Raw genomic sequence first — 25574 nt, 5'->3', positions numbered from 1 at the left:
GAGCACTTTTGTAAGCCTCCCTGCCTTGACCTTTTAGTCCTATTACACACATTACAATGGAACAGTGTGCAGCAAAGCTTTAGGAACTGAACTGCTCAGGGCAGGGATGTGTCTTATTCATTCTCATATTCTACCAACTCATTATATCTGAAACACCAGAGATAATCAGCAGGTGGGTTTTTTTTTTTTTTGAAGATTTTATTTATTTATTTGACAGAAAGAGATCACAAGTAGGCAGAGCAACAGGCAGAGAGAGATGGGGAAGCAGGCTCCCCACAGAGCAGAGAGCCTGAATGTGGGGCTCGATCCCAGGACCCTGAGATCATGACCTGAGCCGAAGGCAGAGGTTTAACCCACTGAGCCACCCAGGCGCCCCATAAGTAGGTGTTTTTGAATGAAGATTTATTGTATAGGGTCTACAAGTTCATTCATAATTTTAGAGTTCAGAGTAAGTATCAGAAACATTAAGATAAAGGGTGGCCAGAATTCCTGGCTATCCTACAAAAACCAAATTAACTACAGCCATTATCCTAATGAATAAGTGAACTAACTGTTCTTCATAACAACAACATCTTTAACAACTTAACTATGGGAAAATGTCTTCCAAGTGGTAATAGCCTACTATTTCACACAGACACATAGATAGACACACATAGACACACACATAGACAAACACACTCCCAAACACACACACACCAATCCTGCTCTTTTACGGGCTCTGAGCATAGAAGAGGATGGCAAGAGACTGCTCAAATGCCAAGAGGTTAAGAAGTAGTTGCTGGACGAGTACAGCTTTAAGAAGAGTAATTGGAAGTGGTTTAGACCCATGAATACATCATGGTCCCCTCTTGCTCTGGGTGGTTCAGTGAGAGACCATCACTTCCTGGTGTAAAGAAACACACTGCTCAATTTTTTTCTGACTTTACAAAGAAATAAAGAACCAATGACAAGGGATGACTGGAGATCGAGAAAGACCCTTGTCATTGGTTCTTTATTTCTTTGTAAAGTCAGAAAAGCAGAGGTTACAGTGCTCTCATCTCTTATTGGTAGATAATAGTAACACCATCAGAAGCACATATAAATGCACCTAATTAACTCCCAAGTCAGAGTCACAGTAGAAATGCTCTGAAATTTTTCATAAATTTCCCTGGACACCAATCAAACCAAAGGTTACTTCCAGTAGAAGACAATATAATAAATGGTTAATTACTTGGCTAACACAACTCAGCTGCTTAATATGAGCCTTGTCTAGCACAGAACTTTGCTCTTACTACCTCATCTAATAGGGACTTTATTTGTTTTTAGATCTAAAAAGTGAGATGGAAAGTAATTTGCCCAAAATTGCACAGCTAGTAGGCAGAAGAAGTGGAATTCAAACGTGACACACATACATACACATTCTTAACTGCTGCACATCCTGCTTTGCTTTCTTTGGAAATAATAAAAGGGTATATAATATACTGTGAATACTGACCATATATACATTGGCTATATATAGAAAGCATTTAGAACATTGCCTGTACATAAGCTGTGCTCACTAAATTTTATTATTTTCCTTATTCTATTAGGGCATATTAGATGTAGGAAGGCAGGAACAAGCTCAAGAAACAGAACTTGTTTTTCAAATTATACTGCTGTGAAAGTCCAGTCTGGAGTTACCCTTTGCTTTTTACTACTGCCCCTTGAAAATCCAGTAAAGTTTACAGCAATTAATTGTCTCATTCTTCTAGTACTCCAAATCTTTAATGCCTTTAAGCAAAAGAATCCTGGCAGCATAGCAAACCCACTCCTCCTTCTTCCTTTTCCCCAAGTAAGACATTATATTCACCTGGAACACCCTACCATCAGGGTACCTGCCACGACTACACCAGATGACTACTACCTCTAGAGTAGGAAAAAGTTTGTTACTTTCAGCCGGAAACTATTTTACTCTTATATAAGCTTTTCCTTTTACCTTGTTTTTATTCTTGACTATAAAGACAGAGCTAGTAGGAGGGAAAAGTCAAGCAGCTTCTACTGCTACGTGATAGCCATAGGCACACCTGATTGCCAACAAAAGCTGAATGCCGGGAAATCCTGTGATTTCCAGGGAGGCTGTGACAATTATTAGATTAAATCCAGACTGTGCTCAACATGAATCAGGTGTTCTCATGAATCTGGTCTGTTCTATGTGGAACCCACTTTAACTCTTCCTAAAAAACACAGCAACTTTTCAAGAGCCCTACCCTTATGTACAGCCTCTTCTCTAACAGAATGAACCACACTAAGCAATGAAATGTTAACAACTCCAAAACTCATAAAGAAACTGTGGCTAAACTATCATCTCCCCTGTCCTAAAATTACCCCTTATCAAGAACTCCAAATAGGAACGTAAAGCCAGCTCAGTGAGTAGAGCACACAACTCTTAATCTCAGGGTCATGAGTTCAAGCCCCATGTTGGGTGTGGAGCCTACTTAAAAAAATCTGAAAATAGGGGCGCCTGGGTGGCTCAGTGGGTTAAGCTGCTGCCTTCGGCTCAGGTCATGATCTCGGGGTCCTGGGATCGAGCCCCGCATCGGGCTCTCTGCTCAGCAGGGAGCCTGCTTCCTCCTCTCTCTCTGCCTGCCTCTCTGCCTGCTTGTGATCTCTCTCTGTCAAATAAATAAATAAAATCTTAAAAAAAAAATCTGAAAATAAATAAAACTGTCAAGCTTCAAATAAAAGCTTAAAGGTCTTCACAAAAGGAAAGGAAAGGAAAACTGAGGTCAAAGACATTAAGCATACCACATGAGTTAACAGAGCCTTGCTTATTCATTTATACAAACACTTCCCAAGTGCCTATATATGTGACGGGGGCTGCATCCCAAAGTGAACAACACAAATATGGCCTGGTCATCTCTGCTTAGAGTGGGAGAGTCATGCACAGGCAATTCCAGTCCAACGGGGTAGGGTACAAAGCACAATGCTGAGTATGAGAAAGAGCACCGGAGGGTCAGGACACTATCAGTACCAGCTTCCAGCTATCAGCACTTACAAGTCCCAGGCGCTGTTCTAACATCGCAAAAGCCAACCCATTTAAATCTCATAAGTACACCATGAGGTGGTTACTGTTATTCCCAGTGTACCAAGGAGAAAACAGCAGCATAGTACAGAGCTGCTCGGTAACCTGTTCAAGATCTTACACTTATTGGGGCACCTGGCTGGCTCAGTTGGTTGTGGAGATCACTTAAAAAACAAACAAACAAACAAACAAAAAACCTTTTAAAAATAAATAAATAAGTAAATAAAATAAAATCTTAAATAATAATAATAATAAAGATCTTGCAGCTATTATGTGATGGTGTCAGGACTGGAAACATGAAGTCTGGTTCCAGAGTCCACACCCACTCCTAACCACCACAGTAGGTAGGAGTCAGTAGGTGAAGATGGAAGAGAGGAAGTGAGTTCCAAGCAAAGCAATCCTTATAAAGGGAAAGCTCAAAGTTGTTTGAGGAACTGAGACAAGTTCACTTTGACTGGTGTTAAGTGTGAGGGGAAGAGCAAAGAGAAATGAGACAGGGCCAGGCATGTAAAGGAGTTTGGAGTTGATTTTTAAGACTTAACATGTCACAGTTCTGAGCACCTCAATACCAGAAAATGGCACAAATCTAATGAAAACAACACAAAGGTTCAGCACACAGAAGAAGGCAGAATTATGATCATTAAAAATAAAGATGTGGGACGCCTGGGTGGCTCAGTCGGTTAAGCGGATGCCTTCAGCTCAGGTCATGATCCCAGAGTCCTGGGGCTAAGTCCTGCATCTGGCTCCTTGCTCCAATGGGGAGCCTGCTTCTCCCTCTGCCTGTTGCTCCCCCTGCTTGTGCATGCTCTTTCTCGCTCTCTCTCTGACAAATAAATATATAAAATCTTAAAAAAAAAAAAAAAAGTAAAAGTAAAAAAGATACATTTTAGCTACAAATTCATAGCAGCTTTTATTAAGTCCAAAACAAGGGAACTTGCCATACTTTTAAGACTAAAAATTGGCTAAGGCCAATGCCTCAGGTCTGTGTTCCAGATCTGGTCCTACCCATATGTGCAACTACCTCTGTGGCCTTGGCCAGCAAGCCTGTATTCTATTCTATAAAATAAATACAACTGCTTTGGAAAATAAAACTCACGTAAATGTGAACTAATACAGGTAAGCCCAACAAGTAATTACCCTTTCTCTGAAATACTGATCTTTAATACATAGCTGTACATTTAACCAATATGCATCTTTCCCCGACAATTTTTAGACAAGAAAATCATAGGAAAAATTGGCTAGGATGCCTAACTTTGGCATCCTAAACCTATAGTGTGTCTTCTTTCTGCTTTGAAACCATCACCACGACATTGCATAGGCTAAACAGATCTTTCTTTGTCTTTGCCTAGGAAAAGAAATGATTCAATTAAGAGGATCTCTGGCTAATCCCACTCACAGGGGGCAGGGAGCATTCCTCACTTTCTCAACCACATCTAAGTACAAGATCCTCCAAATTCTGATGGCCCCCCTCCCAGACTACTAGGAGATGACAGCCTCCACCTGGAGACAGAGGTGCTTCTATCTCAGGGGTAAAATTCAATTCAAAGACTTGGGGATGGAAAGGAATTTTAAGGCCTTGAAAAGCAACACTCAGAAAATAATCTCTCCCTCTGGTGTTTCCTATCCCTATCCCACAAAGACATTACTTTATCTAAATAAATTAAAGTGGCAAATTAAAGGAATAGCATCATGAAGAAGAAATCGCAAAGAATCATAAGGAAAAGGAAACCCCAGGAGATCAAAATTGTAATACCTTTGACTCTGGTTAATTTGTCACTACTTTTTTAGGAAACAGGGAGCAAGAGATCTCGCAGAATAAAGGTTGCAGAGGATAACTATCAGAACCTCTCCTCTTCCCTAAGCTGCATTCTTTGGAATATGATAAAAATCACTGTCAACTCATTACCATTTGAGAACAGCTGCAATTTAGGGATAAAATAAATACTTTCAAGCTCTGGTTCGTCCACTTATTTCAAAACTGATACCTACAAAATTCAAATAGGAGAAATGAACTTCTGATAGCCCACTGAAGTTGTAATAGTAAATGATTTATGTACTAGTAAACTTGGGTTTAGTTTGTTTTTTTCTTAACTATGTCCATGAGAAACCAAAACAAGTATTCCTTTATGCACCTAAATCTCATTTGCCATTAACGTTTTCATTACGTGAACTGCATTAGTACACAGGTATTTGGCCACTTGTTTTTACGAGGATAAAATAGTGTGAAGCCAGTAAAATACTTATCTTGGACAGAGAACTGGATTCAGACCAAAAAGCAAAAGTAGGAATAAACAAACATTTCTCTGGAAAAAGAAATATAAACAGTGAACTTTTGGTGATGGTTGTGAAGACTGAACTTAACATTTTTTTAAATACTTTATTTGACAGAGCTCACAAGTAGAGAGGCAGGCAGAGAGGAGGAAGCAGGCTCCCCACTGAGCAGAGAGCCCAATGCAAGGCTCCATCCCAGGACCCTGAGATCATGACCCGAGCTGAAGGCAGAGGCTTTAACCCATTGAGCCACCCAGGCGCCCCTAAACTTAACATTTTTATAACTGATATGAGTGACAGAGTGGCCAGGGATAGGGACATCTTTATAAATGGCACTAAACATTTTCACCAGGAAAATGCCCAACTAAAGGGAACACTCAACAAATCTTTCAGGGTTCTTTGAAAAAAGATAAGTAAGTGTCAAATGAATTTTGGTTTGAGCAAAAGTCTGGTCAGTTGAGGTAAAGATGGTGGTCAAGCTATTCTTATGACAGACCAAAGCTCTAAAAAAAGTATATTCTTACTAGAATACGTCATACATTTCTTGGCAGTAAACCTCAGAAACATAAACTGAAACTGGTATAGAAAAAATAAAATGATTTATTGAGAAGAGTCTCTGGTGTTTAAAAAAATTGCATCACCTGGTAACTGAAAACAAATTATAAAAAGGGGGCAAACACAGTGAGAGGTATGGACAGGATAAACATACTTGCTGGTTAAATTCTAAGAAATGTTCCAAAAGTTTCAAACAGGAAAATTTATACAAAAGTTTAAAAAAGAATTCCAGATAACAATAAATTATATTACTCTAAGTAGTGGTATTGGCTGAAAATAAACAGGTTTAAATAAATATATTTAAACATTTGCTGAACTCCTATTAATGGACTCAGTGCTATGCTATGTACTACAGGGACATACATACAATGTTCCTTGCACTTAAGGTATAAGCTGGTAATGCTTGTATAATTAAAAAAAAATAAATAAAAACAGCTAATAGACAGCTGTAAGTGCCATAAAAAAAGAAAAGCACTAAATTCAGGAGTTCAGAGGGCATGTACATTTAGGGCAATCTGCAAAGACAATCAGAGATGGCATCTGGACAGAGTTTGGAAGTACAAACAGAACTGTGACAAAAGTTATTTTGGGGAAGGGAACAGAAAAAGAAAAGTCTTAAGAGCAAAATATGGATCTCCTGAGCCCTCTGGCAAATACCCGCTTACTATCTGCTCTAATAACCACTGCCTCATAAAGAGCACTATTTGTGGAGTATCCAACTGCACTTAAATTCAGTATGTGCTAAACCAAACATATATACTCTCTTTCTTATTACCTGTATTTTTAAGTAGGTTCCACACCCAGCGTGGAGCCCAACTTGGGCCTGAACTCAAGACCCTGAGATCAAGAGTTGGGCTAAGATCAAGAGTCAGATGCTTAACCAACTGAGCCACCCAGGCCCCTCAGGAGAAATTACTTTTGAAAAAGTGAGTATAGGGGCACCTGGGTAGCTCAGTTGGTTAAGCATCCAACTCTTGATCTCAGCCCAGATCTTGATCTCAGGGTCATGAGTTCGAGCTCAGCATTAGGCTTCAAGGTAGGTGTGGGGCCTTTTTTTTTTTTTTTTAAAGTAAATTTATTCTTATAGCTGTCCTCGTTCCATTAATTATGCTACTATTCTCCCAGGTTACTCAGGCTCAAAACCTTGAAATTATTTTTTATATTACTACTTTAAGGGTTTTGTTTTGTTTTAAGTAACTTCTACACTCAACGTTGGGCTTAAACTCACAAGCCAGAGATAAAGGGTTGTATGCTCTTGACTGAGCCAGCCAGGTACCCCAATTATTATACTTTTTAAAAAATTATTTATTCTCTTTGTTTACAATTCACCTCTTTCATATCCCACCCAGTTTTTCCTCTAAAATATACCTCACATACCTCTATGCATACCAGTTAGGTCCCCAAGGAAACTACATTCAGAGAAAGCAATGGAAGATCTATAAACCCTTAATTACTTGCTAAGCTTTGATGCCCAATCTCAGACTCAGATCCCAGTAAGCTGGACGGGGCCAGGCTCTGGAAGTGGATGGGACCAGATGGAGAATTCCAGCACTGAGGATTTTAGGCCACCCAGAGCCTAAACCAACATAGGTCAGATGACCTAGTCCTCTGCCCCCAAAAGGTCACAGAGGACCTAATCTGATGGTGAGGAAAAACCCTTATTGGGAATCCCAGCCAGCCAAGAAAAAGAAAAGAAGAAAAGAAGAGAAATTTGGACACTACTTGCCCCAACACATAGGGCAGAGTTGGTCAAGGCCGCATATCCCAAATATTTCTAGGATAGGAAGACAAAGGGAGTCTTCTAAACAGAGGGGTGATAACTGATAGATTAACAATAATTCAGGATTTGTTTGGAAGGAGAGGAGAGACCCTGCTATTTTCTCCTTGAGGATAATTGTCGCTCCCAGACTAAAAATATCTCTGGGGTACTGGAGACCAAGTGCCTTGCACATAAAGGTTTCTAAAATAAAGAGCACAGGTCTCACATTATGGCAATACTTTAATCCAAGGGAAGATACCTACTATGGTCTGCTGATTGGACCACAGCAATTCTGACATTCAAGCGCTAGTTATAACACAGTTCTGAAAAGAAGCTTCCTCTTAAACAGCTACTTAACATGCTAGTGGGTCTAGGCAAGCTCAGGAGAACTCACATTGCTACTGCTGTGTTACACACAATATTGACTCTTAGGGTCCAAGCTATAAAACTCAATACTCACTGGAATAATCTTAAGAGCCGCATAGCACAGTAATCAGCTGCAAGATCAAAGTCCAACACAACCCTGGACTTGAAGGAAAGAAGACTGAAAGAAGGAAGACACAATGACGAACAAATTATAAAGTGTGAGTTTACACCTAGGGCAACTAGACTGCTTTTTAAGATTTTATTTATTGGGGCGCCTGGGTGGCTCAGTGAGTTAAAGCCTCTGCCTTCGGCTCAGGTAGTGATCCCAGGGTCCTGGGATGGAGCCTTGCGTTGGGCTCTCTGCTCAGTAGGAAGTATGCTTCACCCTCTCTCTGCCTGCCTCTCTGCCTACTTGTGATCTCTGTAAAATAAATAAATAAAATCTTTAAAAAAAAAAGATTTTATTTATTTATTTGACAGAGAGAGACACAGCGAGAGAGGGAACACAAGGAGAGGGAGTAGGAGAGGGAGAAGCAGGCTTCCTGCCGGGCAGGGAGCCCAATGCGGGGCTCAATCCCAAGACCCCAAGATCATGACCCGAGCTGAAGGCAGACACTTAACAACTGAGCCACCCAGGTGCCCCTAGACTGCTTTTTAACAGCTTTACTGGGAACACACAGAGGTTGCACACTTCTCATGGCACATTATCTAGACTGATAATCCACATAATTCTTAGGGTCAGTCAGCACTTCAATAAGGTAAGATTACTGGACAATTAAAAGCTTTTCCTTTCTCTAGTTTCTGAGGCAAATGCCCCTCTCTCTCTTCCCCTTTCCCCCCGCTTTCCATTTGTTTAAAAAAAAAAAAAAAAAACTGACTATCATGAGTAGCTGAGCTAGTCCTCAAACACAAACTCCTCTCTCTGGTGTAAGTCTGGAATTTTAGGACACAGCCAAAATGGGCTCTTCACAAATGTTTGGGAAACTAATCATTACATGAAGCAGAACTATCAGGAGACTAACTACTTAGAGAAAAAAAGATGTCCTGAGATATAAAAAGAGATATCTGGGCATGGGGGGAGAGATGACTAGGCCGAGCACAGAGGATTTTTAGAGCAGTGAAAATACTCTCTGTGATATTATAAGGATGGATATATGCCATTTTACATTTGCCCAAACTCATAGAATGTAAAATACAAGAGTGAACCCTAAGGCGTACTATAGACTTTGGGTGAATATAATGTGTCAATGTAGGTTCATCCTTGGCAAAAAGGTACCACTCCAGTGAGTGATGATGATAATGAGGGAGGCTCTACATGTGTTGGGGCAGGGCTGTATGAGAAATCCTTGTACCTTCTCCTCAATTTAATTTAAACCTAAAACTGCTCTAAATAACTAAGGTACTTATTGAAAGAAAATTAAAAAGACAAAACAAAACAAACAAACAAACAAACAAACAAAAACAGATAACTCTGTTTACCAAGTATGGATTCTGCCACAGGCTAGGAAGAAAGCCAAAAAGGTAGGAATATAATGTTATTGGCTTGTGATGATTTGTGGCTTTTCCCCTTAGAGATAGAGGCCTAGGGTTGAGGGAAAGCAGGAAAACTAAGAAATACAGACACATTCTGCTTGTAGATATCATATATAGTAAAACTGTACTATCTCGGATCCCAGCACCAAAATTTAGGTCAAGGCACCGGTGCTGAGCAGGCTGTTTCACCAATCCGTTACCCAAAATCGTAGTGGCTCCCCAATGCCTTCAGAGAAGGAACTCCACTTTTTGATGAAGACAGCTACTTGCCATTTCCCTACCATTTGGAGACGGCCAAGAGATGTGATTAAGACAGGGAAGTAGCTGGAGAAGCTAGGAAGAAAAGAGTATTTCAGTTTCTGAGTGTTACAAGACTTACCATTTTTCTAATGTCTGAGTGCCAAGGGCTGTGTGGCACAAATGACATATATTATCTTTAGTCTTCAGAATAACCTTGCAAGAAAAGAGATTTTACATTCATTTTACAGATGAAAAAAACTCAGGGAGGGTAACGTGGCATACATCGTAAGTAGGGGAGCCAGGTTCGAACTCAAGAAATGCAAACCCACAACGAAGTTCCTACTCTTTCTATTAATCCTCAAAGTAGCATAGATTGAAGACCTCTCACTGACTCTTTGGGGTCACCTAAATTTAAGCTTAAAATTAGGGGCACCCAGATGGCTCAGTAGGTTAAGTGTCTGGCATTTGGCTCAGGTCATGATTCCAGGGTCCTGAGAGTCCCACATCGAGCTCCCTGCTCAGCGGGGAGCTTGCTTCTTCCTCTGCCTGCTGCCCCCACTGCTTGTGCTCTCTCGCTATCTCTGTCAGATAAATAAAATCTTTAAAACAAACAAACAAAAAAACTTAAAATTAATAATGCTTTCAAGGCCCTGCACAATCTCATCCCAGTGGATCTTGCCTCACTAGAGCATTCTTATTTCCAAAAAACCAGTCCACTCATTACCCCAAGAACACATGTAAGATAAAACATCTTCACCCTCTTCATCTCTTTATAGATATTCTCCAATCAGATCTGACCTCCCCTGTAAAGCCTCCCCTAACCAACTCAGACTAAAGAGCCCTTGCTACTTGCTTTCATCTTAATCTGCCACTGGGTCCACCTTGCCTTGGAGTCCACCGCTCTGTATTACCACTTAGCTTTTTACACTTATTATCCATTTCTTGCACAACTAAAATGGGAAGTTCCCTAAAAATAACACTTAAGACTACATGCTTCCTTATAAACCCGACAGAATGTACCAGAATCTTAATCTCTCAGGTATCTCAAATAATAATCTGCAAAGTAGGGATACAGATCATGTATTAGTAAAGAATTCACAGGCATGGGTTTGAATTCCCAGCATCACTAGTTAACCACTCAGTAATCCCAAGCAAGCCTCAACATTTTCATCTATAAAACATTATGACTTTATAATCTAGAAATACGCTAATAAAAATACCTACCCTCAAAGGAGAACTATGAGACATGGGTGAGAGGATATAAGTAGAAGCAACTCAGCACAGTGCCCAGTACATAGTAAAGCTTTATTTTCAACAAATATTAGAGAATGGGTCTCTTAAAATTCTTGAGAAGGAGATATTTACAGGCATCTTAAAAGATTTCAAATAAGCCATTTACATACATATTCTATAATATGTCTCCACTAATTAATGATGTTCACAATATGAAAATACATCTTTAAAACCATAAATGGCTATTTGCATTATAAAAGAATTTGATGTTTTCCCTAATTTTTATCTTTTGCCCTATTTTATTATTGTGAAGGATAATTTTTGAAATTATCCTTAAAAATTTAAGGGCATTTACCCACAGGCTCATTACCCCATCAGCGTTTTTCCCTTATTATATTACTGTTATATTATAAATTAATGTTAATTATATATTAATAATCGTATATCAATACATTAATATAACATTAATTATATTAAAATATTTGACTTGATTACATTAATAAGTCATCCTAATCATTTAACTATCATATAATATCCCATGAAACTAACATCATATTTACCCGCTCTCCTGCTCTTAGACAGCTATTAAGATTCTTTTTAGATTTTATGATTGTAATGATAATGTCTAAAGAGCATCTCCATGCACTAAAGTTACTTTGCTTTTTTAAACATGTTCATACAGAGAATTTTTTTTTGTAAATCAGTAGGGTCAAAAAAAGCGCAAGCACTATCATGTCTAGCTAGCACCGCTGAATTGAATTAGAAAGGAGCTTAAACCAATATGCAGGACCCTGGATTAGAGAAGCGATCAACAACTACCAGGAGCAACCTAAGGCTCCAGTGGCACCACCACCCCACCAGTCAGCATTGTTTCTTTAGGGTACGTGAAGCCATTAAGCAGTCACTGTTGTACGTTACTGGTAGGAGTATAAATAGGTGCAACATCTCTGAAGAGCAACGTAGCAGAAATTCCATTCCAGGTTCTTATCCTAGAAACATACTTCAGCCTATGCATAAGACCTCTGACCAGCAGTTCACCATCTGCAACCAAACAGCCTGGAAACAATCGAAATATCCATCAATGGGGGACTAGATATTAGTGTGCTTGGCTGCACACTAAAGTTACCTGGGAAGGGTTTCATAAAGACAGACACATAGGGCCCTAACCCAGACCAATTAAATATGGATCTCTGAGAGAGTAAGCAGTTTGGGTATTTAAACCTCTCTACGTGACTTAACGTCCAACCAGATTTAAGAACCACGGGGGTTTAAGTAAAGTATTCATACATGCATTTATTCAATGGAATATTAGGTAACTATAAGCAAAAGACAGTACACAGGCAACTACCACTCTGCGTGAACAAAAGAATATTTTTTCCTTGTGTTTGCAAAGAATATTTCTGGAAGGATATAAAAGAAACTATTATAATAATGGTAGCCTTTAGGAAGAGAGACTGGCCTGTGAACTGAAGGTTTCTATTTCAATGTATATCATTTTATATTGTTTCATTTTTTAACCAGGTGCATTTAAATTTTCAAAAAAATTCAAATAATTCAAATTCATTCAAAAATTCAAATAATCTTGAACAAAATAAAATCGTAATTTATAGAAAAAATTTTCAAGAACATATGCCACTAAAAAATGTACAGTGTCCCACAGCAGGGGCCAGGTAGCAATGTTCATAGGGTCTCTGTAAAGACCCACAATACTTGGAAAGAACCAAGTGGCTACCAGGGGTACTTCTTTGCCCTTTGGGCAGAGACAGTAGTTCCTGCTCTGCTACCTCCTTCTGCCCTAGCAACTAACTTACTCAGTGTACCATTCTAAAGCAAATAGTCATTGCCTATTATGCTTGGTCCAAATGTTTACTCATAGCTCACTTCCTCACACAGTGTAGGTCAACTTTATATGTTAGTCTGGGTTATACACTTCTTAAAGAACATGCCAGATTTGTAACCCACGTTTAAGTTAGTTTCTCAAATGGAAGGCAGAGATGATTCCATCTCTTCTTTGAAATACCTACTTCATGTAACATGCAAACATGGTCTCTGCAGGTTCAGAAGACCAATATTGTTTTTATACTTAAGTGTGCTATTATCTTAAATTTGAAAAAACCAATGAGCCAATGTTATTGTATAATGTATTTCAGGTTTACCAAGCCACACAAGAATTAAAACAAATCTAAAAAGTACAGAACAGAGTTTTACATTTATCAACACAGCTAATAATTTGAAAGGTTCACATTGTTTAAATACTTTTTCAACAGGTTATTTTCAGCAGCTGTGGGATTTTATAACTGGGTTCAGAAATATTACTTAGGTGTCTTTTTTAGTTTAGTTGTTTGGTTTCTTTTGCTTTGTTTTGTTTTTGAAGAGGAGACAGGTTCCTTTAGACTATTTATCCTATGATTTTGATACCAGAAAACTTTTCATTATAATTAATGGAAAGAAAGAAGAAACTGAGTTGTGTAAAATAAGATACCTTTAAGCAATGCCACAATGCATACCAGAAACATCAAGAAAGGAAGTTCCCTACAAAAAAAAAAAAGCATTAATATTTCAAGAGATCAGATTCTGGAATACCAGAGAATCTTTAAGGATTGTCAGTCTTTAAAACTCTAAAATGCATTCATTAATTCATTCATTCACTCATTCAACGGGTATTTATTAAATGCCAACTTCCTGCCAAGCACTGCATTAAGCACTATAGATACAATGACATGGCTAGGATTTAGAAGAACTCCCACATCAACGCTCTAACCACAGCATGTATGTTTCCGTGTTTCATTCAATTATTTTCAAATATATGCTCTAAAGGGGGAAATTTAAAAGACATTCTTATTACTATTTCTCAATCATATTTTATAAAAAGACTTTGAGAAAATGAGGATAATTAAGAGCTAACTGGTAACACACATTTTTTTCTATAACCCTAACCCGTTTCGCATGTAAGAAAAAAGAAAAAGTCCAATCTTCTGGATATACCAGGGAGATAGAGTTGGCAGTATGAAGTATTTATAAGGTGTTAAAAGCAGAACAGATTAGATTGGTGATTTTGTTGCTTCTTCCTAACACATCTTAAATCAACACCTGTTTCATCTCTCGAGGAACGTGCAGGTTAACATCTAACTTGTCTTCAACTTGTGAAGAAACGGAGTTGCCATGACAACTGAATGAAAAGTTTAGTTAGCAGAATTTCTCAAATGAAATGCAAAAATCTACTCGATGCCATTTAACTGATACATTTGTACTTATAAGCAAATTCTACTTTTCTGTTTGTCAAACTATTAAAGTAAATGTTAACCTATTCTCTGGAAAGTTTCATGGATAAAATATTAAACATACACACACATTTTTTTGTTAGAACCGGCCACAAATAAATAAAATTGGACAATAACCGTTAAATCTTGGCAGTGCTGCATTTAGTATTACAGGGCCTCAAGTAGACCTAAATCAAGAAAAAGCAGACACTTAGAAGTTTATTTCTTGTTACGTTAAATTATCAGGTAAATTCATGTACATGTTTAATTTCTACTTATAGCTATTACACAAAGCAATCTAGGGGATATTCAAATACATGAACTATCAATTTTTTTTCAGAAAAAAACATTTCCATCAAAAACACACAGAGTTTAGGCTGTTTACATATGCTGCATAATCATTAACTTCCAACATGCAAACTAACCTTACTAGAAACTGAAGTCCCCACCAGATACGTGGTTTCTCAATCTGTCCCCCCACAGTTTGGGGGAATATATTTCTACTGCACCTATGCCTACTCTCACATTGGGACCTTGCATGACGTGGTAGTCATTTTCAATTAGGAAACAGTGGATAATCAAACACCAGTGATCACTTATTTACAGATATATTATAACAAATACAGAAATGCTCTTATTTATGATTTTTAAAAGTCAGGTGTAGTGATAAAATCATCTTCATAAAGCAGTATACATATCTATTTATAATACTGCTGGGCACAAATTCTAGAGTATAATCTATAAATTAAACAAGAGTACAGGGACAAATAACTAGAAAAATATTCTAAATATATATAAATGAAAGTCATACAGTTAAAAAGAGTAATGTGATAGTCAGGAATCTAGATTATCCATGCTAATACTAAAATCTTATGTAACAGAAGGAACACTCTGCTATACAACACTTACCCACAATGTTACAGTATTAATGGTGACATTTATTAGATTTCATATATTGCATTATTTTGGCACAAACAGCACAATAAGAAAAAAAATATGTAGCATGGTGTGTGAGAAGGCACATTGTCCTTTTCAGAAGTCCATTATAAAGGCAGCTGGACAGATTCTGGCTAAACACAAGTGGGATGCCAGCCCATCTCCTTCCATCCCCATCCCACCCTCCCATTCAAGCACTGGTTACAAAAGTGCCTGTGTGGCCCTGAGAAGTGAGTCATGGATGTTCCATTTACAGATGGGGTGGAGTTGAGGGAAATCACTATTACATGCCCAGTTAGCTGGAAAAGTCCATCCTGTTTTTTCCTCTTTTACATAATAATCATTTTTCACAAACCTGAGATAAAGAATACTCAGTAAGTAGGAACTCACCAAATATTTCAGCACTCGGATGCAAAAGGGAAAGACTTAACTTTTACAGCCAAGGACATGACCTCATAGTGCAGGCCTAACAATTCACACTAGGCAAGGGACTTGTACAATCAGGATAAAACATTTGTTCCTTTTCGCCCACACCAAGAAAAACAGTGGCTGGAGAAATAAGCACAGTGCCAGTTCCCAAATCAGATTCACCCACCAGGAGTTCACACAGACAGCCAAAGCATTTCGTGAGTGCAAAGACAATCTTTTACAACTTCCTTTGCCTAGGAAACAAAACAGCAAAGTGGCTTCCTTAAGCTGATCTCACAAGTAAACCATGAGAAACACAACCTACAGCCACAATGACAAAAATCAGTGCTCTCTTTAGATCTACAGACTATGCATTAAAACGCCACATGACTTGGCCCATCTTGTGATACCACCTCCTAAGCCAAATCACAATGTGTTAACATGACCAGTTCGCATTTCAGAACTCAAAATTATCATACATATCTTAGCTTTAAAAATATCTATTTCAAGCCCCTTCATTTCTCCAAGTTCTCCCAAAATCTAAAAGGCTGTGTCACTTTCTAAACGTATTTCAAATAAATCTTAATTTGATCTCTCTCTCTCTCCGTCACCAGCTGCAGAGCTGCACGTGGCTCCTAACCTGTGCTCTGAGCCATGGTGAGGATTACAGTGGGGTCCGAAGCATGGGGGAAGCCCTGACCCTACCCAACCAGTAAAAATTGTGCATACGTACATTGCCAACAATTATCAGTATCACCAATTAAATTGGCCTCCTAAGGCTCGTAATGAACTTAGGTGTTAAGCACATTAAAATTCACAGCATATTACTTTTAATAACGGGAGCTACCAGTTATTTTAATGAAGAGGAAAATTTCTATGAAGAGTTTTCATTCAAATCAGGTTTCTCCACAAATATTATCCTTAACCCATCCACCTCCACCTCACAGTGTAGAGTAGTCCAAAGATTATTTAAACATTTAAAATAATTTAAGTCCCAAAAGCCACACAAATTCATCAGAGCAAAATCCAAAATACCAACAAAAAACAATATACAAAAGAGTAAAATTAAATTTTCAGCCGCCCCTTGGCTGCCCCTGGCTGGTGTACAGTGCCGCTATCTCTCTTCCATATATGCATAGTCACATATATTTTAAAACTAATCATGTAAGTTTCTATCTTGTTTTTACTTTTTAAAAAAAAGATTTTATTTATTAATTTGTCAGAGAGCGGGAGCACAAGCAGTGGGGGCGGCAGGCAAGGGAGATGCAACCTCCCCACTGAGCAGGGAGTCTGACTCAGGACTCAATCCCAGGACCCTGGGTTCATGACCTGAGCCGAAGGCAGACACTTAACTGACTGAGCCACCCCGGCGTCCTTGTTTTTACTTTTTCTATCCAGAATTCCTTTCTGTGTGGGTATATACATACCTCTGTGTATGTATATGCCCACGTGTGCATGTATATATGAATATACACATGTATGCGCACACACACACACACACATAAAATACTGATTTGGCTGCTGCAGAGTATCATCTACGCTGCGATGGGTATCATTTTGCTTAACAGTAGTTCTCTCATCAGCTAAATAAGATTTTTTTTTGATAAGAAAAAAAATGTAATTCTGAAAAACAAATACACCACACTCCTAAAAATATTCCTGAACTCCTAGTCACCTCTATTCAGGTCTGAGTTACAGCCTGTTGGGTGTCTTAATACACTCTAAAAACTTAAGGTCTTTATTTCACCACTGACAACATCAAAGTAAAAAAAAAAAAAAAGGTAAATAAAAACATGTCACTTCAGTTCTGTCTCAAGTCTCTGAAAAATGGTTCAATTATTAATAAAGCCTCAATGTGAATAATACCAAACTCCACGACTTAAAAGTCTCTGGGCAATACTTAAAATCATGTTGCACTGCATTAGATCCTTTTCAAAAGATTTTCAAACTACTGTATTACCTCCTTGCCACATATGTAACCCTATGACATAGGATGGTGCTGTGACTTTACAAATGACAAAACAGAGAACCAGAGAAATGAAGACACTTGTCCAGGCCCATGTTGACACGGTGACTGAGGCAGGACTAAATCAGTGGTCTGCTCAATTTGTCTTCTAAGTGCTTTTAACAGAACCCATTGCATTAGCTGGAACAGTCCCTTCTTTACCTCTGCCAAAAAACTCTAATAACCCCCCACAGTGTACGGCATGTTTCAGGACAAGGAGGTATGATGTAATGAGTACACCAATAAATCCAAAACCGCAGGCAAGGAAACCTCCAGGAAGTCTTTTAGAAAGTAGAAAAAAAGAAATCAAAACTACTATTAATGCCACATGTGTCTCAGGTCTGATGTTATAGGAATTAAAAATGAGTATAATGAAACTACACTGTTTTTTTCTCCAGAATATTCTACTTCAAAAAAATCTCATTGGAAACGTGTGTGTCCTGGGAGCTGGCAGTGGGAGGGGAAGAAGCACTTCTGTGTAATTTCCTTCTGTCCAAGAGACTAATTTATATTCCTACCCTCAGTCACACTTAGTCTAAGAACAATGAGATCTTAACGCTGTACTTTATATAAAGATGTACTCTTTATCACTGTTTCAGTTATCTTCTTGTTATATCTTCCAATGAGTACTTTGCTGTTTATTCATCTTGGTAAATAATCTGTTATCCTTTAGATGGCAAACTGCAGTAGGCAGGACCATGAGTGTCCTACCTTGATTTGTACAGGTGGAGTACAAGGCCACAAGTACATGGGCATCAGATGCTATTTGATAACGACGCTAAGTAGATTAAATTATACTAACCCTGTAACAGAGTACTTAAATTTGTTCTTACAGAACAATGTAGATTAGTACTAACTAGGCCACTTGGCCTTAGATATTCAGGACTGGAGGGGAGAAGGAATGGAATCTACTTCTAGCCTTTACACAGCTGGCTACCAGGGAGCTGAAATGCTTCTACTTACTCCTCAGGTCCCAGGTGATATATCAACTTACTTCATTTAACTGGTCCAAAATAAAACAGCTGATTACCTATGATCCTTTCACCTCCCTGTTCCATATATTTTTTAGAAGAAGACCTGTCCGCTAATTTAACAGAGACATTAAAAAAAAAAAAAAAAAAAAAAAGACCATAAGATAAAAACTCAAACTTGAACCAGACATGCGAGTCAATGGGCATACCTTGGCTTTTAAAAATTCCTATGTGAACATGTTGACCTCAAATCCAAGGTAACGAGGAACCTAATTTTACTTCTGACTTGAGCCACTAGACAAAGTAACTCTTTTTGTTCTACTTTACCCCTCTAGAACAAAGGGTTGTTCAAATACATATTTATGTATCAACTAATTAAAAGTGAAAGTATTCTGAAAACAAGCAAATAAAGATTACTCTCAAATTTCAAGACCATGATTTTTATAACTTTACCATGAATTTTATAACTTTAAATAGAGCTTACATTTCACAATACCATAATCATATCTTCTCCTAAACATATAAAATCAATCTCTTTTGATTTCTTTTGTTTTCCTAGAAGTCTCTTTCTTCAAAGCAATAAAAGGGCTTTTGCTGAGATCCCAAATGAAACACACTTAAGAAGAAATCTTGACTGTGATGTTCCTCTTTTTAGATGGAACACCAGAAAGCATGAAGATTTGAAAATGACCTATGAGATAAGCTACTTATACTGGACAAAAAATGTCCTCTCTAATCAATTATAGTATATGAAAACCGGAGGAGTGAGAGGGAACAGTAAGAAACTGAGGGAAGTGCCCAGGAAGTGTACAAGAGTACACAGAGTAAAACAGAGGGCAAAACTTGCGGAAAGGCTAAACTTAAGAGAATTGGAGAAAAGTTTAAAATAACTAGTGAAAGCCCATCGCGGGAACAGAAGAGATATAAAAAGGTTTTCAAAAACTCTAGAACAAATATACATATGTGTGTGTGTATATGCATGCCTTTATATATACTATATATATATATAATGTATATATTTATAAAAATATATAAAGTTGGATCTTATTTTTACGTAGGCTTTTCTCCAAAATATATGTTAATATATGCTACAAAACTGCCCAAAAAGTCTATCTGATTCCTCAGGAGACTTTCATTCCCAAGATCCACAAGTTACATGCTATATTTAAATGCACTGAAAAATAAAAATTCACGTTAGGAATACTAGATTTTTAACCTAAGGGTTTTTACTTTAACTTCTGAAAATCTATTCAACTATGAAGTGGGTTCCTAAGGACAGCTAATCCCCTGTATAAGGCACCCACTTCCCCAAAAAGCACATGCCAGCTTCTGTCTGGTAATATGGATAAAATGGATAAATTGAAGCACAAGGGTAAGAAAAGGAAATTTTCTAAGAGACTTTTCCCAGGAGGGCTACACATAATTATTTATACATAATATATTATATATATCTAAGAGTGAGACAAGGTGGAGAGAGCAGGAGGAAAGACTTGCTTGGGTATCCTTAGTTGATCTGGTGTGCACTGGTTGCTTTATCCCCACCTTCCTGCGTCTTCCCAGACATGTGTCAGTTCACTTCTTTTTCCATGGTGACCCCGAGCAGGGACACAGCTAAAGGGCCTCAGGAGTGAAATGTTCAACTGACTGCTCCAATTCTCCCAATCTACCTCAAAAATCTACCTCAAAAAACTTGTAGAAAATCTTAAGGAGGTCAAGGAAAAAAAAAAAAAAACAGTCCTTGGCATACTTTTGTGTTCTTCATTATACACCAATGGGACGTCAGAACATTATACTGAAAATGTTCCCACAAAGTGGGAATCAATTGCCCTAATATGGCCAAGCCCTAAATATAGCCAAAATTTTTTTGTTCAAATACACTCCATTAAACTTGTGGATGGAGGAAATGGTGGTGGGCAACTGGGCAGAGAGCACAGGAAACAATGACAGTGTAACTCCACTATCTCCACCAGCATTAAAATGGCTTTAAATGTCCTTGACAAGGGCTGCCAAAGTAAAGACACCAGTAACACACATGCCCTTTTTTCTCCAGGCTTTGTTCCCTTGATCGAGTCTGGGTTACTGGGAGGGAAGAAAAGAAATTCCATACCCTGGGTCTGAAGTAATTCTACCATTCTGAGAAGGGACACAAACATCACTAGTACTCAAAGCAGTGAAAGGAATAGGATTCCCTACTCGAATTATAAGAACCCACTTAGTCTAAAGGAAACATGAGGATTTAACTAGGGTAGTTGAAAGTCCTCACAATTTACCTTCCAAACAAAATCACACCCACACGCACCCACACACAACAAAATACTGATATTTAATATTCACATAACTGCAATGAGGGGCTATGTTCTAAATGAATGGGATTCAAGATAAGCAAAATCTAGAATATAAAACTTAACCCAAAATGTATTCAAAGTTTCACTTCAAACTTTTAAAAGGTTTATTCTACAGGTTCTGGACTTGTTCCATAAACTAATTTTGCAAGACATTTTGGTCAAAAAACATGTAGCACTGTGTCACAGCTGGAAGCAGATAATTTAAAAATTCACTGAATAAAACTGTTAAAAGTACATAAACAAAACCTATTACATATGTGGGCTGAAAGGCAACACAGGACATTTTAAGTCACCTTCTAAAAGTTTTGTTTGCTCTTGAAAGCAGAATAACATTGGGATTTTAAAGACTGGATTCCGTGGTCAAGCTGCCTGGGTCAAAGGCAGTCTCTGCCACTACAGCGGTGGATCTTAGGCATGCTGTTTAAGTTCCCTGTGACTTTAAGTTTCCTCATCTGTAAAATGGGAGTTGTAATAGCACCTACCTCACAGGGTTGTTAAAGAAATAAATGAAAGAAATCAGCATAAACCATTTAAGTTGGTAAACGCTCAATAAATACTAGAAATTATTATCCAAAGGTGTGTGTTCACAAGGTCGGATCTATTAAATATATGCATCAGCGCTGTTAAATTAAACACTCAACCATTTCATAAAAGCAGCTTACTCCCCTTTTCCATACATCAGGCGGCATCAACCTTCAAAATGATGTGGAAATTACATACTTTCACTCATCCGTCTGAAAGCCTGTCATATACAGCAAGAAAGAAGGAAGATGCCTTTTTCTTGACTGTTGCTCCTTCCTAACTTCAAAATACTGTCACGTACACAATAGGTTGAAGCTGCCCTCAAAATGACAGCTCACAGCTTTGCAGCGCCCGCAGAGACGCCCAGGCGGCTCTGCCGGGAAGGGGTTCACCCCATTTCACCGCCAATCTCCCACCTCCACAGCGAAGGAAGCGCACGCCTGGGAATCCCAAGGAACACAAGAGAACTCTCTGCAAGGAGGAAGGGACCCTGAGTAGTGGGGAAAGAGAGGGAGGGAAGAAGGGGAATGAGAGAGGAAAGAACCCTCCCGGTCAAAGAGGTTTCGGAGCCACCCTCGGATCAGGCGCGTCCACGATGACAAGCCCGGGACCCGTTGCCGGCGATGGGCTGCGACGTCCCGAGCGGCCCACTCCCTGCTCCTTCCCTCTCCCGGCGGGCACCAAAGCCAACTCCGTTCCCGCTCCAGTCTCGCCTCCCGGCGCCCCCTCACCTAAACGCGGGTCCTTCCTTGGAAGCCCTGCCCTGGGCAGACGCCGACGCGGTGCTACCGCCGCTGCCGCTGCCCTTTTTGTTAAAGAGCTTCTGGAGCAGGGTCGGGGCCATGATGCTGCCGCTGCCGCTGCCACTGCCGCCGCCGCTGCAGCTCCGGCCGTGGCGCTCTGGGGGCCAGCAGCTCAGCGCGCGGCCGGGCACGGCGGCCGCGGCGGCGGGGCCATCGCGGCGGCGGCGGCGCGGCCGCCCAGCCTTGTGGGAGCGCGGGGCCGCTGCGGCTGAGTAACTCTGCTCCGCGTCGGGGCCGCGGGAGGCCGGTCATATGACTGAACCGGCCCGCCGCCGCCGCCTCGCGCGCTGACAGTTATCTCCTGCGGGAGGAGCCCGCAGCCCCACGGCGGCTGCGGTGGCGGCGGAGCGGGAGGAGCGCGGCCTCCCGGGCGGCGGTCATTGGCCCGGCGGCCGCCCGCCCCGGGCTCACGTAACCCCGGCGGGAGGCGAGGCCCGGATCGGGCGGTCCTGTGCTCCCGGCACGCTGGGAGCGGAGGCGGGGCGGGCGCGGGGCTTAAAGAGGCCCGAGAGGCGGGGGCGGGCGCCGCGCGGCCGTGGTGGGCTGCCGGAGGGGCTCAGCTCAGCTAGAGGCGAGGGGTACCGGAGGTGGCTGCGTTCTTTCGAAAGCGAGGGCGCAGCGGGGCCGATCTTTGTTCTTTTGAGACAAAGCCCTGAACTTGGGTCCTCGCTTTGTGCAGGTGCAAGTGCTCGTGTATAGTAAGCCCATGGCAGGGGGTTGGGGGGGGAGGCGGTTAATACATGAGGTTGCTGTTTCACAAGACTGATTCGAATCTGACGACACCCAAGGTATTGGCATGTTTCTACCATATCCAGATTAGAGCTCTCCGTTTTTTGTTTTTGTTTTTGAATTTAAACTGTTTAGTCGAATTATTTGCTCTTTAGCATCTTGGGTCACTATACTATAGTTATATAAAAAGTTGCTTGTGAAATTAAAAAACACATGGAATTTACTACATTGATTTAGAAAATTGAGACGCTATTTCATAAAAAGAGAATGCTTTCCTAATACGTATTTAACAATCAAGGCACATAATAATCTGATGGCAACAGCAGATAGATATTATTTGATTTGGGGAAGGGAGGAGTTAATCGTATTTGAGTCGGCTTTCCTACCCAGTCCCACCCAGCCTCCATGAGAACTTCAGCCTCTGGTGTAGAACTCTCGAAACAGCCTGTGGTGGTGAAGGAACGTGCCAGACTCAAAGCAGCTTCTTAATCTGCCTTATAGCGTTAGCTCTTCAGTTTTTCTCGTGAGGAGTATTAGAGATAAAAGTTAAGATTCCAACCCTGCCTCTCCTAGCTTTCCTTCATGAGCAGTGAACAGTGACTCACCTGGATTCTCTTAGACTTGTTCAGAGGAGGACCCGTGGAAACTCAAAAAGGCAAATGTATTTCCATGAACATAAGTAATTAAAAATACCTCTTTCTGGCTTTGGTAGGAAACTAACTGTGAATAATGATGTACTGAAATTTCACAAAGGTAAGGGAAAGGTGGTAGAAATTGAAACTCAGTTGTTTTTTCCTTTCAGATATCTACTATTAAAATGGTTGGATTAAGTGTTCACGCCAATAAGCAATCCTTGTTTTGCACCATGGAGTATACACAGAATCCTGATTTGCAACTTCTATATCTCTCTCTATTTACTGGAAGTATCTACCTCATGGAACTGGCAGTATTGGTCAGTATCCTATCTAACAGGTAGTGGCTTCATCTGCTGTGAGTGTATTAAGACATGGTCCCAGGTATGTTTTGGCTGGCACTTGACCACCCTCCCTTCCCCCATACTTGCTCAGAAAATGTCCTTTATTCCCCCAACTCAAGTGTATTCTCTTATGCCTACAGCTTTTGTAACTGGACACTGAAGAGGAATTTGGCATCGTGTTCTTTGTGCCCCCCCACCTGCAAGGACTATTTCAGTTCCGGCCCCAGTCCAAGTGTGCAGAATTACCCAAAAGAGGCAATTCAAAGATCAGCCTGCCCCAGACATCACCCTCAATTTTGATATTCACTGGTCAACTCTAAAGGGCGAGTGTGCATCTCAAACTATTAAGAACAGACTTCAGTTAGGTGAGAAAAAAAGGAACTGAAATGGTTCCCTTTCCCTTCCCTCCCTTTTTCTCCCTTTGCTTCCTCTCAACACCACATTCTTCCTCATTCTGGTTCTGGCCACACCTCTCGCTCTTAATTTTAAAAGCATACAAAAATCCTGACCAGCAAAATGTGGGGAGATTGCTCTAGCCAGCTTTCCTATCCCGGTTTCATTATTTCTCTTTTTGTCTGTTCAAGGCCTCTTCAAAAACCCCGTCTTTTGCCTGTCATCCATTGGTCACTGCCTCATCCCGTAAGTCTGTCATACTCCCAGTCTCCAGCTCGGTCATGTGGCTTATCTCCCAATTCCATACATCTCATTTGCCTCATCCCACTCACTCCATCTTAGAAAATCTATTGGTTGGTTGTTCCTGTATACAACTATCAAGAGAAGGGAGTAAAGCAATATCCAGAATTCTTGGGAGATGACAGAATAACATTTAATACAGGAAAGGAGGAATTGTAAAAGGGCTTACGTACTTACCCTGTTCTGTTCTCAGTCCTGGTGACAGTTCTCTCCAGTTAGTGAACGTATGTTCTAGAAGTTGGTTTAGGAGTTTCGCTTGTACGATTAGACTGCCTCTGTAGCTTACCTAATAATATCTATTACCCCTTCTTCCTAACAGAACTCCAGTTTTGTTCAGGTGTCTATCCCTTCCCTAGGCCAGTAGGCCTCAGGTAAACTGACATTATCCCCAAAGCAGCTGAATGATCTGAGGGTAATTCCAATGCATTTGCAAGGTACTGGTTCAGGAATAAGCCTGTGAGGCAAATCTAGCTAAGGAGGCAAGAAGGAAAGGAGCCAGAGAAGGAGTGATTTCTCACTCTTAATCGAGAACTATAAGGACAGATGTGGTTTGTTGTTGTTTCTTCCTTTGAATGTTGTTTGTCTACATGTAATTCTACAGCTATCTTACTAGCAGCTTGGGCGTGAAACCAGTTAGTTCTGGAGATGCCAGGGCAGAGAGGTGGAACAAGCTATGTCTTAATAATACTGTTGAGCCATAATACATCTACCCTAAGCTGACATTCCGCATTTGATGAGATAATATTTCTGTTATCTGAAGCCAAAAGCAGTCTATAAGAGGGTCCTGTTTTGTGTTCTCTATTGCTTGTTATGTGAAATAAATAAACTCCTGCTCGTTGAACCCTCAGTACACCAATAATCACCAATGGACCTGCTTTATCTTTTCATATATTTTTAAAATTGTCTTTGGATTTTATTTATTTGAGAAA

General features: G+C 39.9%; 1 protein-coding gene across 1 annotated transcript in view; it reads right to left on the bottom strand.

Annotated features, from left to right (window-relative positions):
• LOC111156996 (folliculin interacting protein 2) overlaps nt 1-22288 on the bottom strand; it is a 132856-nt gene extending 110568 nt beyond the window's left edge. The window contains exon 1 of the mRNA XM_022518212.1: nt 22176-22288. Coding sequence (XP_022373920.1) covers nt 22176-22288 — 113 coding nt within the window. The remainder of the gene's footprint in view (nt 1-22175) is intronic.
• Between the last annotated feature and the right edge of the window lie 3286 nt (nt 22289-25574).

Source organism: Enhydra lutris, unplaced genomic scaffold (genome assembly GCF_002288905.1).
Source record: "Enhydra lutris kenyoni isolate GAN:26980312 unplaced genomic scaffold, ASM228890v2 scaffoldscaffold3, whole genome shotgun sequence".
Lineage (NCBI taxonomy): Eukaryota > Metazoa > Chordata > Mammalia > Carnivora > Mustelidae > Enhydra > Enhydra lutris.
Note: the sequence above shows the minus strand (reverse complement) of the source record. Positions and strands in the feature narration are given on the sequence as shown.